Below are 14410 nucleotides of genomic sequence, written 5' to 3'. Positions count from 1 at the left end.
TTTGCAAGGAAGAATGGGCAAAAATTTCAGTCTCTCGATGTGCAAAACTGATAGAGACATACCCCAAGCGACTTGCAGCTGTAATCACAGCAAAAAGTGGCGCTACAAAGTATTAACGCAAGGGGGCTGAATAATATTGCACGCCCCACTTTTTAGTTTTTTATTTCTAAAAAAAGTTTAAAATATCCAATAAATTTCGTTCCACTTCACGATTGTGTCCCACTTGTTGTTGATTCTTCACAAAAAATTACAATTTCATATCGTTATGTTTGAAGCCTGAAATGTGGCAAAAGGTTGAAAAGTTCAAGGGGGCTGAATACTTTTGCAAGGCACTGTACAAGTACTTGGCCTTTGTACCCATCAGTCTACACTTAATTATCCATAATATGATGGGAATATGTTTCAAGAGTCTTGTTCACAAAAGTTTTCAGAAACTTTATTAAATACTTAGATTTGGGCAGTTTATCTCACTCTTCAAGATAGTTGCTCTCAAGCTTTCTCAAATATGATGGCGAGTGTCTGTGAACTGCAACCTTTAGGTCTGTCTACAGATGTTCCATGAGGTTTAAGTCTGGCTGAGCCACTGGAAGATATTCAGAGACTTGATTTGAAGCCATTTCAGCATTGTTTTGGCTGTATGCTTCTGTGTGGTGTTTGTGTTTTTTTCCTACCTCCCTGACAAAGAAGCTTTTTGACAGGTTACCCAGTTTGGCCGAACAACCAACTTTAGGAAAGTTCAATGCTGTGAACAGCTTCTTCCAAATTAAAATTATTAAGGCCTTTGTGGTCCTGAGAAAATGCAAAACCTTACATATTATTTTATATACCTTCCCTGATCTTTATTTTCCACAGTTTTAATGCAGATCCACAGACAGTTCATGGTCTTCATGCCTTAGGTTTGTTTGTTTGTTTGTTTGTTTGTTTGTTTATTAGGATTTTAATGTCATTACAATTTGGTAACATTCATGACAGGAACAGTAGTTACTCATTACACACAAGGTTCATCAGTTCACACACAAGGTTATATCGAACGTAGTCATGGACAATTTAGTATGTCCATGTTGCATGTTTTTGGACTGTGGTAGGAAACCGGTGCACCCGGAGTAAACCCACGCAGACACGGCGAGAACATGCAAACTCCACACAGAAAGGACCCGGACTGCCCCACCTGGGCATCAAACCCAGGACCCTCTTGCTGTGAAGCGACAGTGCTACCCACTTAGCCACCGTGCCACCCCCTTAGGTTTGGAATTGCAGTAAGAAAGTCATTGCTAACATGACAAGCTAAGAAGTTAAGTCTTGCCTGGGCAATGCAGCACTGCCATTAAACGACTGATGACTGGAAGAAGGCCCAGTGAACTGATTTATAATTTATAAAATTGCTAAAACCGTTAAGAGCATAAAAGTGCTAAGGAAATTAATATACCAGTAGTGATAGAAATATTAATTTAGATTAATAGAGAACAATTTGTCAGCCTGTTAGAACGGACAGGTGCTGTAAAGTGTGAATGTCTAAAAGCAACACCAACGTAGATGTGAAGTGTTTCATTTTGAACTTATAATAACCCGAATTACTGAAACATTTAGGCCACAGCAAAAAAGCACATTAAGGTTAATCATTTATAAAAGTCAAGACAATGGCACCACCTATTCAGGTATGATCAGTGTTTGGTAGTTAATGTAATAATAATTGCAAATACTGTATAGTATTTACTGCAGCAGTATTTAGAAGTTCTATAACGGTAGCAATACCCACCTTGCCAGGGTAAAGTGCCATCTACTGGTCACAATTTTTACATGTATGAGAGAACTTCCTGTAAATCAGACTTCTGTCTTGCAGCAATTACTTCCCCTCCTTATCATTATTACTTTATTTAATGTTTTAATTGGCTAAAATAAAGCTAAAAGTAATGTTTGTTATAGATGTGGCCCTGTCACAGCTACAGCAGTTAAAAAAAGGTCTAGCAAATACTTGTCACTGGTAAGAATGTATATTTTAAGGAGCTTATACTTTGCAAATGATTCACTTCACAGAAAATTTGGGTAGTATTCAGACCCCTTGATGTTCGCACACTTCATTGTGTTGTGGATGTAATTTAGAACCTGCCGCCAATGACAAAATGAAACATGACTTTTTACATTTTTTTAAATATATAAAATAATATATAAATGGTATAATATCTTGCGAACTTCCCTATTAGTTTTGAATACATTTTTAACAAGGACCAGAACTAAGTAGTATTTACAAGTTAACAATCTGATATGTACAAGCCTCCAATAAGCACACAAAAGCCACATTATTTAGCTGAAAATGGTTTGCAGAAACAATCATTTGTATTACATAAGCAATTTTATTTGTTAACAAAAAAACACATCAGATGTTTATAAATTTTTGATTTCTTATACAGCACATTATGATTGCCCAGGTACAGCATACAAAGCACAGAAATGTTAAGATTTATCGTTTACATATAACTGTTTTGAATCTCCTGGCTCTGTTTCAAAGGGCCCCATCCCACCTGAGCTTTGTAACAATGGATTCTGAAATGTAAAAAAATGTTGAAAGATTAGCGGCCTTGTGTTAACTTATCCATGAGGTTTTTTTTTTTAATCAAGAACTACACTGAAAAGTACACTGAGATTTTTTCAAAAAATGTAGCAGAGACTTTAAATAACCAGTAATTCTATAAGTTATTAATATGCAAATCAACCAGTTAATATTAAATATTTATTAATAAGTATTAATTAATAATGAGTAGTAATGTTAATAATTGATGTTGATGATTAATAATTAATCATTATTAATCACTGAAATGTTTCATTATACTTCTATGAGGGTCAAGGGCTGTGCTAAACAAAAAACATATTTAATTTAATGGGATTCATTTTGCCTGACCAGTTACTTGGCCAATTGCTACTTTACTACTTACATTTCTATGTATAATTTCATATACAATAATATATCAAATCGTCTTTTACATGATGACCTGTTGCCGCTGTTGTAATCTACTGTTCTTTATTACAGATCATTTTATTTGGTGCATATTGGTTGTGGTTATACAGTATAATTAAAAAATTATACAAAAAATAATATTAAACACTGAAAATAAAGTTGGCTTTACAAATTGGTGGTTTTATATAATTGCAGTCATTATGCAAAGTTTAACCACAATCAACAACTTTGAAATTATAATTTACAAAATATTTATTCAATTTAAACCTAAAAACATTACATTGTTCAATAAGTGCCTCTTTTTTCTTTGTCCAATGAAATTTTTCTTTAGCTTACATTTGTTGTTTTCTTCCTCTCATTCTAGTTGTATCCAATTACCAGATTGCATTTCGCTTACTCTTTTGATGCTGACCTCCACTCCTGGCCAAGCAGAGCGGTGATTATCACCCCCCCCCCCTCCCCCTCCTGATACGTGTGCAATAGCTGACTGCTTTTTTTCACCTGCACAAGACTGGTTTATATGGAGCTCTGTATAGTGCACAGAGAGTCATGAACTGATCTCCATTATCCCCAGGTGCTAGTGCAGGTGCCATCAAACAGCCAGCAGAAGTCGTTATTGCAGCAGTTATGAGGAATCCCCTTTGGCATTCCAAAGACATTCCAAAGACAGACAAACCAATTATTGTCTGCAGAGCTGAGATTTCAACTTGTGAGTTCAGATGTCAGCTCTGATGTGCTAGCATGTTTTACCGCTACATCACCGAGTGCTGTGTTGTAAACTTGAATGCTGTGATCTAGTAATGGCTTATTTAAAATAAAACAGATACACATTACTGTTGCATATTCTCATTTAAAAAACAACATAAATCTGACCTCTAAATTCATGTTGACTTTTCTTTTAATGTCACAAATTTTCTCTGACAGAAAACGGCGCACAAGACGCAGCTGCCCATCAACTGCCTCCTTCTGATAGCCACGCTGTTCAAGTCGTTCTTTTAGGCGTTCTAAAAGAAAAAAAAAACACATGATAAATTAATCATAAATAACAAAACAAACCAAATGAATAACAAACTTATTGCATGCATAATGTGCTAATCAATCTTCACATGTAATTCTGAAAAAAATATGTAAACAATTCTCACTTTAACAATTCTAGCTAGAGAGTATGTTTTCCGAATTTTATTTAGCAGTATTTCTCCCCAACACCAAATACAGATAAATACAAAAGAAATGCTTTAGCTTCCAATGTTTGCTTTTTAGCTTTTTACTGTAGCCAAGATGCTAATATAAGGCAGGAATAACCATTGGTTTCACATAAAAAAGTGATTCTGCTTGTCACTACCTCTAATAACACCAACTTTTTGTGGTGATAATGGAGGCTTTGCAACAGATCCTTTGATGGCATTGGATCTTGACCCAGTTACACTCCTCTCTTTCAGCGTTTCAGCACCCCAGATGGCAACAGCCAAGGACTTGCAGAACTTAGAATGGGAGTCCATCCTTTGAATGGCTTTCCATTTTAGTTTGTCCAAAAGAACTCCATGTCCCAGATCCACCTTTAAGAGAATGTATTTTAAACATTGTGTCAAATTGTAATGAGAAATATATAACCTTCATATACCAATTAACATACAGCCAAGGTTAATGTGTAGCCATTCAAAAGAAGGATTTTTGGTGTTGTTCCAGAGAAATATACAAGATGATAGAATATAAAATACATTTCTTACCCTTTCGCAGTGCTTCTCCACTGGATTGTCTGGTGGTGGTTGTTTAATAGCCTTCACCTTTGAAACTATGTCATTCTCATTTGGGTCATAGGCAGATTCTGTGTTCTCAGAGTTGTCTTTTTGTTTCCTATAAGATACTGTGACAGTATTTAAGTTTACATATATTGCATGAATTACACACTGTGTCAAAATATGAAGTGAAACGCCACTACATAAAGGAAGAACAAAAAGAGTATATTAAATTGCTTCCTTCAAACCTGTTTCTTTCAAAAAGAGCTGTCCTTGAAGGCAAATATTTAGCTGTCGTATTTTTTCTAGCTCCACTGTCATTCTTTTGCACTTGTCACTCAGCCTTCTAATTACATTGTCCTTCTCTGCAATGACCAGTTCCTTTTCTGTGAGACGTTTTTTCTGTGTTATGTAGCCATCCTGAAGTTCCTGGTAAAGCTTGTAAGGAACAACAGATTCCTCATTACTATCCAGAAGATCTCTCTGTCTCTTCACCCTAATTTGTTTTTTCATGAGTTCAAGCAGTTTTTGGGACTCTGTTACACTCTTTTTCTCTTTCTGCAAGAACAGAAACAATATTAGTTAAAACTTTTGTAAAAGTATTTAAAAACTTTTTCCTTTAAATCAGATTCTTACTTACTTAATAGTTCAGATACAATAATCAGACAGGCGGAACACAACTATATCACTAAATAAACTCACCAATTATAAACCAGGCCATTAAATTAATAGTCATAAATTAAAGTCAATTAAATAATGTTAATGTTTGGATAAAATAAATAACTTATAACAATGTTAAAATATTTGGTTCTAAAATTAAATCGGTTTGTAACTTTAAACACTGCAAGTAAGTTAACAAGCAGTTTAGTTAGCCTGACAGCTGTGTGCAACCTGCCTACCTGCTTCGTGACTCTTGCACCCCTGTGTTGCTTTTTTAAACTATGTGTGTTGTATGTGATTTGGGACACAGCAAAAATAGTACATGTTGTGATTTAATTCTTGGGATGGCAACAGGACATTTTTACACATTTCACAATTTAATATCTTATGTGTTAAAATAATACATGCAGTTTGAAATAAAAAGTAAATTTTAGCTTTTTAATCTTTGGTTATACTAATCTTTAAACATTTTACCAGGGATGGTCCACTGAAAGACTCCAAATCTTCTTGTGTTGGTCTTTCTTCATTTTCACTTTCTGTGTAGGGAGCTGAACGTCTTGGATTATCAAGGTCTATTTCATAATCTTAAAGACAAACACATCCAATGTGGATGGTTCAGAGGTAATAATGCATGAATACATTCCCAATCTAATAGAAAGAAGGAGTGGTCTTTACTGTATAACATAAGGGGAAGGCAATCTTAATGGAAATCAAAGCTAATGAAACAAATAAAAGCTTAAACCACCATCAGCTGTATCCTAATGGAAAGGTGATGGATGTGAGTAGCACTATTAATGTACGTTGTGATAGAAAGGCCTTAATGGAGATGAAACCAATAGAGAGTTTTCAACTTTCCAGTGTATGGCCTATCTAATGTGCTACCATAATTATTCTAGACCAGGCAAACAATATGGCAAAACAATATTGACACTACAGACATATAATGTATTTTATGTGCTGGTTGTAATGATTGATGAATAACAATAGAATTAGTAACTGTATTGGTTGGTTTCTTGCAATGGTATAAATACACTGAGAATAAAAGATGACTATCTATTTTACCATGTAGCCCAGAATAAAAAAATAATTATAATAATAATAAAACTGAGAAAATTTAAGTATGGGCCCTTAATTAGCAAATCAGTGGAAAAACTCTAAATAGGAGTGGAGCACTAAAGTGTATTAAATAACAAAGAACTAACAAATAATCAAATAAAAAAAATTTGGTCCATGTCCATACACATACTGATAGCTTTATTATCAACTTTCAAAATGTGTAAAGAACTGAATTAAAAACTCTGACTAAGATCACTGTCTAATTGAGGGAGGTCTAACACATCTTTATATTAAGTAATTTATTTTAATGGCTGAGCTATGATAAATAAATGATCTATAGTCTAGTAAAGATAAACTGTCTGTTGCAAAACTAAAATCCTAGTGATGGATATAAAATAAAATAAAGAAGCTAAAGAAGATCTGGAGTTTCTGAAACTATTTAAGTTATCAGTAGATTTATTACTTTTGGAGTATATAACTATAATTGTACGAAATGTACACAGTGAAGTGCAAAACCAAACATTGATACATTTTGTGCTATTTAGATATATTTTGCAAACTAAGCAAATGTTGCAGGACTAATGAGTATCTAACTGGAACTTAACGGTTCATTTGCTTGGGGTGGAAAGAATTAAAACATACACATTGAGAATGAACAGAATTGCTTGCGATGCCAACACTAAAAAGCGAGACCAGATTATATTTCTGCAGTATTGACAGGAAGGCGGCGTGTGCCATCCTACTCAGTATTTTCAGCTGTATTCTAAACTGTAGGTAAAATAAGCATGCAGCTTACCTTCCAGTGGACTGGGCTTTGTCTGCTTTCGACGAGACATTCTAACAGAAACAAACACAAGTGGTTAAATCACTAGTTGAGCTGAACAGGTCGTTGTTCTCATATAAGCTTGTCTGCTCTTTATATCTTTAAATATAGTTATATGTATACATAAAGCCCCACACAGTTTATACACATTGCGATGTTTCTGAGTAAAATCGCAAGCGTTTTAGTGTTCGTTCATGCAACCTGATGATGGTACACTGATGGTGTTTAACGGTTCCAGATGGTTTCTAATGGGGAGTCGCGTTTAATCCTAATGGTACGGTAAAAATGATTCCATCATCCACCACCAAGCTCATCCAGGGAAAACATCAGATACATCATTGCAACGATTACGTTTGTGCACTATGAAAATTATAATAAAACTTCATTTTTATTCTTTTATACGTAAAACAAACATAGGTTAAAAAATAAAGCCTACAGGTTTACCTGAAATTGAAGCCACCAATAGAATGTGTAGGTCTAATGTTCACTCAAATAATATATCAAAATTTTAATGGTGTGACATAAGAACAGCAAAATGTTGACGCCTGTAACAAGTCACAAACTGCATCACAACTGCAATGTTATGCAAACTAAAGCGCTAGCCAAGCTTTAGGTATATTTAATTATCTAATTTTCCTGAATGTTAAACCATGGCCAGGATCATACACACCCTGAAGCAGACGCCGAATAAATTCTCTGTAATCACACATTGTGAATTCTCATTTACCCCAGAAATAAAAAGACATTGATTTTGGTTAACTTATATTTTAATTGAACATTTTTCAATTTTGTTCCATTTGTTGTTATTTGTGTTTAAGTTGTGTTTGTTTTTTGGTGAGTGGAATTTAAATAAAAAAATGTAAAATAAATATCTGTAACCTAATGAAGTGTCTGTGGATCCTTACAGTTGGAATTTATTTTATTTACTGGACGGGTGGGGGGGGGGGGGGGGGCTATTGGTGACTCAAGTGACCCAAGTGAACCGGATCACTTTACTGAGTGACTCAAATTAACCCGAGTCCATAAAATGAACCGAATTTACCACCACTAACGCTGTGAGTAAATCACTCCCTGAGAGGTCGCTAGTCACCGTAATCCTCAGTAAGGTGAGATCTAAGAGCAAGCGAAACAGGATTTACGGTAACATTGACAGCGCAAGCATCAAGGATGAGGTAAAATACTACACCTCCCAAAATGCAATTTTGAGCCGTGGCCACGCTGCGCATGCGTGTTGAAATAGTTGTCTTCTGGAAGCTGGCTGTGGAAGTAGCTTCTTGCAGTTCAGTTAGCGTGTGTCTACATTTCTGATCTAGTTTGCAGAAATGGCAGCTAGATATGACAGAGCGATAACAGTGTTCTCTCCTGACGGTCACCTGTTTCAGGTAGAATATGCTCAAGAAGCAGTGAAGAAGGGCTCAACCGCTGTAAGTATTGCTGATAGCTCATTTAGCGGTTCAGTAGCGTTAGCTAGCTGTATTTAACCAGAACCACTCGTCTAGTTTATACATATAGGTATTCTTCATGTAAGTGCCGAAATCTGAGTAAATGTGAGCAGTGTTGGTGCTAAGTTATCTAACTAATACCAAATTGCACACTTTCTAAAATAAGTTTAGTTAGCCACTGTGCTAACGTTAGCGCCATTGAATCAGTGTCGGCTAATCATGACTTGCATGTTGTGGAAATTCGAGCTAGCAGTAAGTCATCTTCCAGGCTCCAAATAAATACCTCAAGCAATGTTTAAACGCTATAACAAAATATATAAGGAATATTTATATATATTGATACATATGTAGTGTCCTTAATTACTGGTGTTAATTTTTGTTAGAACACAATACACTGAGCCTGTTGTAATACATGTATTCACATGTAGACGGCGACACAGGATAATGACTGTCGTCTGTCAGTTTATCTACAGTTTATACAAAGTTTATGGCAGTATTTAAATTATTTTTACTGTCACTAGATGATTGGAACACACGTCTTTGTAAAGAAAGTGTTGTCAGATTTCCAACAAATATGCTGAATACACCAACATAGATGATCAATTCTCTGTTAAAGAAAGTTCTGTACTTTAACTTTGTGTCATGGCTTCTTAATTCTTATTTTTTAAATTGTAGTTGATTATATCTGATGACTTCTTTGTGCCCATGTGAAGTGTGCTAGTTTAACTACACCCATTAAAAATACAAGAAATAGTGATTTCTTGCCAAGCTTTACTTTACAACTTTACTTTTTATTGAGTCCTGGATGACATCTTGACATCCAGATGCATGTCTTGTTAGCATTAAGTGAGTCATGAAAGCCAATGAAAGCAATATTAGTACAATACATGTTTTTTTCTGAAGTCATAAGGTTTGCATTTCCAGTTTCTAAGCTGCTGTACACATGCCCTGTGCAATGTGCAAAGGATGTGTTAGCAGTGAGAGTGTTTGCATGCCAATACATATTTAAAAAGTTACATCCACAAAACTGGTATAGACCAACGTGTGTGGAACAACCTCTGGATGCTCAGCTAGATAGATCTAAAAGTATGCAGATTAAATAACATGATTATACAGCCAGCTAAGGAACAACGTAGTTTAAATCACTTTCATAGTTCAGTTTATAACAGCTCATTCTTAATTAAAACTGCATGCTTGTTGTTTAAGTTGTATGTGTTTTGGTATAGTATCATTGCACTTGTTGCTTTTTCTCTCTGCAGTTATTCTCTTATGAGAGTCGAACCACAAATACAGAGGTAGATGTATACCAGTAAAATAGACAAAAAAATAAAGGGTGCACAGTGCTGCATATAAATATTCAGGTCAAGTTGTGGACCATTATCTGTAATGAACTATTACTTTTTGTATCAGCATTGTTTCTCACATGGAAAAGCAATATCAGTGAATCTTGAAAGAAATTTGCATGTGTTATCCAAACATAAGTCTAATTTTTATAATATTGCTCATATTTGTTAATACATTGAGGAACCTGAAAATCATGCTAAAAAGGAAATAATGTTATTTATGCAGTACCTTATTTTTTCATTTTAGGTTGGAATCAGGGGGAAAGACATCGTTGTCTTGGGTGTTGAGAAAAAATCGGTGGCCAAGCTGCAAGAAGAAAGGACTGTTAGGAAGATCTGTGCTCTTGATGAGCATGTTTGTATGGCCTTTGCAGGTGAACTACGTTTACAGTTGTAATTCAAGCTAATGATCTAACATTGGGCTGCTTGTATGTTTTCTTTTTTTAATTATTCATTGTTATTAACAATCTTGCTCAATTGAGCTCGGAAAGTAAAACCAAGTATCTTATTCCATTGAAAAAAGGAAATCACAAAAATGTAAAATTGAAAACAGTAGTGAGTGTGCGCTCTGTTTTTTGTACAGGTCTCACAGCTGATGCAAGGATTGTCATTAACAGAGCAAGAGTTGAGTGCCAGAGCCACAGACTTACAGTAGAAGACCCTGTTACTGTAGAGTACATCACCCGGTACATTGCAACTCTTAAACAGGTATTAATTACTGTTTTTTTTTTCTTCTTCTTTCAGTTGCTTTTGTCATGGCGTATCTAGTTCGCATCCCAGACTTGGCACAGTTTTAGTCAGATACCCTTTTTGACACAATTTAATGGCTTTTACTAAATAGTTTTACTAAACTAGTGAGGAATGGTCATTGGTCACTTGCTTGTACCAAAAATCTTTTTATTCATGTCTTTTTTTTTTCCACTTTTTCTTTTTTTATATATACATATAATGCTTCAACTGTTTTATATATTTAAATACATTTATGTTCTGTGCATTTCTATTTTATGAAAATTACTTTTATGTCATGACTAGCAAAGAAGGCTATTGTTAATTTTCATTGTTAACCATATTTATATTACCATTATTTTAATAGCGTTATACCCAAAGCAATGGACGTCGCCCTTTTGGTATCTCTGCTCTGATAGTGGGCTTTGACTTTGATGGGACTCCACGTTTGTATCAGACAGACCCTTCAGGAACTTACCATGCATGGAAGGTAGGGAAAAAAAGAGCTACCGTAACATATTTTGTTGCTGTGGTTATGTATGTATGGTTATGTACAGGGGTTGGACAAAATAACTGAAACACCTGGTTTTAGACCACAATAATTTATTAGTATGGTGTAGGGCCTCCTTTTGCGGCCAATACAGCGTCAATTCGTCTTGGAAATGACATATACAAGTCCTGCACAGTGGTCAGAGGGATTTTAAGCCATTCTTCTTGCAGGATAGTGGCCAGGTCACTACGTGATGCTGGTGGAGGAAAATGTTTCCTGACTCGCTTCTCCAAAACACCCCAAAGTGGCTCAATAATATTTAGATCTGGTGACTGTGCAGGCCATGGGAGATGTTCAACTTCACTTTCATGTTCATCAAACCAATCTTTCACCAGTCTTGCTGTGTGTATTGGTGCATTGTCATCCTGATACACGGCACCGCCATTGGATGCACATGGTCCTCCAGAATGGTTCGGTAGTCCTTGGCAGTGACGCGCCCATCTAGCACAAGTATTGGGCCAAGGGAATGCCATGATATGGCAGCCCAAACCATCACTGATCCACCCCCATGCTTCACTCTGGGCATGCAACAGTCTGGGTGGTACGCTTCTTTGGGGCTTCTCCACACCGTAACTCTCCCGGATGTGGGGAAAACAGTAAAGGTGGACTCATCAGAGAACAATACATGTTTCACATTGTCCACAGCCCAAGATTTGTGCTCCTTGCACCATTGAAACCGACGTTTGGCATTGGCACGAGTGACCAAAGGTTTAGCTATAGCAGCCCGGCCGTGTATATTGACCCTGTGGAGCTCCCGACGGACAGTTCTGGTGGAAACAGGAGAGTTGAGGTGCACATTTAATTCTGCCGTGATTTGGGCAGCCGTGGTTTTATGTTTTTTGGATACAATCCGGGTTAGCACCCGAACATCCCTTTCAGACAGCTTCCTCTTGCGTCCACAGTTAATCCTGTTGGATGTGGTTTGTCCTTCTTGGTGGTATGCTGACATTACCCTGGATACCGTGGCTCTTGATACATCACAAAGACTTGCTGTCTTGGTCACAGATGCGTTAGCAAGACGTGCACCAACAATTTGTCCCCTTTTGAACTCTGGTATGTCACCCATAATGTTGTGTGCATTGCAATATTTTGAGCAAAACTGTGCTCTTACCCTGCTAATTGAACCTTCACACTCTGCTCTTACTGGTGCAATGTGCAATTAATGAAGATTGGCCACCAGACTGGTCCAATTTAGCCATGAAACCTCCCACACTAAAATGACAGGTGTTTCAGTTATTTTGTCCAACCCCTGTACATGGTATGTGTGTCTGTGCCATGCTGAAATATCTTACATTTTACCTTCTGTGTCTTCAGGCAAATGCAATTGGACGCAGTGCTAAAACAGTGAGGGAGTTCTTGGAAAAGAACTACACAGATGAAGCCATTGCCAGTGACAATGATGCAGTCAAACTTGCTATTAAAGCTCTGCTTGAGGTAATAATCTTAAATGTATTTTTAAAAAATGCAAGCATGTGACTTTTGTCCTTTTGGTTTAATGACGTTTAATTAATTCTACTTAGGTTGTCCAGTCTGGTGGGAAGAACATTGAATTGGCTGTGATCAGGAGAAACCAGCCTCTTAAGGTAATACTCTGATTTATTTACTTGTGAACAATCAGATTAAAAGCAACACACTGTGCTGTTTGTCATTTGTAAAATTAGAAAATGGTACTTAACCTAAAAGTTAAAAAGGCGACCCTTCAGAAACAAACACATTGACGTTGTTAGTCTGATAAGTTACTGTGGGTTACAGTATATTCAGTAAAATGTTTAGTTTTGTTTTTATATTTTATATATTATATGTCCTGTACACGTATTTACTTCATGTGTATACACACATGGTCCTTTGATGTTATAATTATAAAGATGTATAAACGTTGAGTGGGTGTGTGTGGTGGAGGTGGATGGTTACTGAGCTTTAATTTTATTGGCAATTTTAAAACTAAACTGTTTAAAATTAGTCATGCTTTGTTCAATCTCCAGCGCACCAAAAAATGAAAACCAAAATTATGAAGAATAAGACGTTAAGAGAAAGATGCTCCATTAAAGCTGTTCTTCATAGTTCTGTACACATGTTCTGTGTACTTGGCTTTAGCTTCTCCCAAAAGTTAGCTGTGATTATTTTTACCATGTAAGCTGTACAAGGGTTAATTTTTTTATTTAATTATCTGTTCTCCATTTCCAACAGATTCTAGAGTCAAAAGAGATTGAGACGCTGGTTGCTGAAATTGAAAAGGAGAAAGAGGAGGAAGTTGAGAAAAAGAAGCAAAAGAAGTCCACATAAGTCACAGACGTTTTCAGACCGACTGATATTCTGTTAGTTTTGTTTGTATGGGCATAAGCACTTCACTAGGACCTACATTTACCTTCACACTGGCCGACTTTCTCTACCCCTGATATTAAGGAGCGCTATCTGTATTTCTACTCCCCTTAAAAGCAGCGTTTGTCAAGATATTTTCTTAAAATGTCCTGGATCCTTGAACTATGTACAATTTCGATTATGTTGGTTTGATTAAATGTGCTGCTTGACTTTACTTCAGGATTTTGAGAGAATGTGCTTAAACTGACATGCCCAAATAAAGTTTTGTGGTTTGTATTTGCTGAGTAAATCAAAGTTTTTGTTGAAATGTAAACGTATCGTGTACATTCGTGTACTGTTCATTTGAATTCAGTGCCTTTTATTTACAAAAGTATTCAGACCTTCTTAAATCAAAGACCTTTAAATATTTAATTATCCAGATATGTCCAATCTATTCAAGTTGCAACAGGTGGATTCCAGTTCAATTTTAGGCACAATTCAATAAATTTGAATTTATATTGTATTTGACATATTTTGGAAGGGCACACATCTGGGTCCGAGCCCACAATTGATACTGCAAACAAACCATTGCACTGCTGCAGCTAAAACATGAAACAATAGTGTAAACATGCAGATGGTGGCTTTGCAGCTATAACGTACCCTTAGGTTTGAGTGTGTGAATAACCAAAAGACTGCCTGTCCAGATTGTATTCTTGCTTTATGCCCTTGTGTTTTCAAGTATCCTGACTAGGGTGAAAGCTTTACTGTTGTGCCACTTAAGAGCATCTGACAATACAGACCATTATACTGCCTGACAAATGAT

General features: G+C 36.0%; 1 protein-coding gene across 1 annotated transcript; it reads left to right on the top strand.

The window, feature by feature from the left end:
* The first annotated feature begins 8478 nt into the window (after positions 1-8478).
* psma8 (proteasome 20S subunit alpha 8) lies at positions 8479-13884 on the top strand. Its single transcript, XM_063001322.1, has 7 exons — positions 8479-8652; positions 10261-10387; positions 10597-10721; positions 11107-11229; positions 12604-12723; positions 12810-12872; positions 13477-13884. The coding sequence occupies exons 1-7, from the start codon at positions 8551-8553 to the stop codon at positions 13570-13572; spliced, it is 756 nt and encodes a 251-aa protein (XP_062857392.1). The 5' UTR covers positions 8479-8550; the 3' UTR covers positions 13573-13884.
* Positions 13885-14410: the final 526 nt, after the last annotated feature.

This window comes from Trichomycterus rosablanca, chromosome 9 (assembly GCF_030014385.1).
Source record: "Trichomycterus rosablanca isolate fTriRos1 chromosome 9, fTriRos1.hap1, whole genome shotgun sequence".
NCBI lineage: Eukaryota > Metazoa > Chordata > Actinopteri > Siluriformes > Trichomycteridae > Trichomycterus > Trichomycterus rosablanca.
Note: the sequence above shows the minus strand (reverse complement) of the source record. Positions and strands in the feature narration are given on the sequence as shown.

Coding starts and splice junctions, on each gene's coding strand:
- psma8 (XM_063001322.1), top strand. CDS start 8,551: ATGGCAGCTAGATATGACAGAGCGATAACAGTGTTCTCTCCTGACGGT. Junction 8,653..10,260: donor TGAAGAAGGGCTCAACCGCT/GTAAGTATTGCT, acceptor TTTTCATTTTAG/GTTGGAATCAGGGGGAAAGA. Junction 10,388..10,596: donor TGTTTGTATGGCCTTTGCAG/GTGAACTACGTT, acceptor TTTTTTGTACAG/GTCTCACAGCTGATGCAAGG.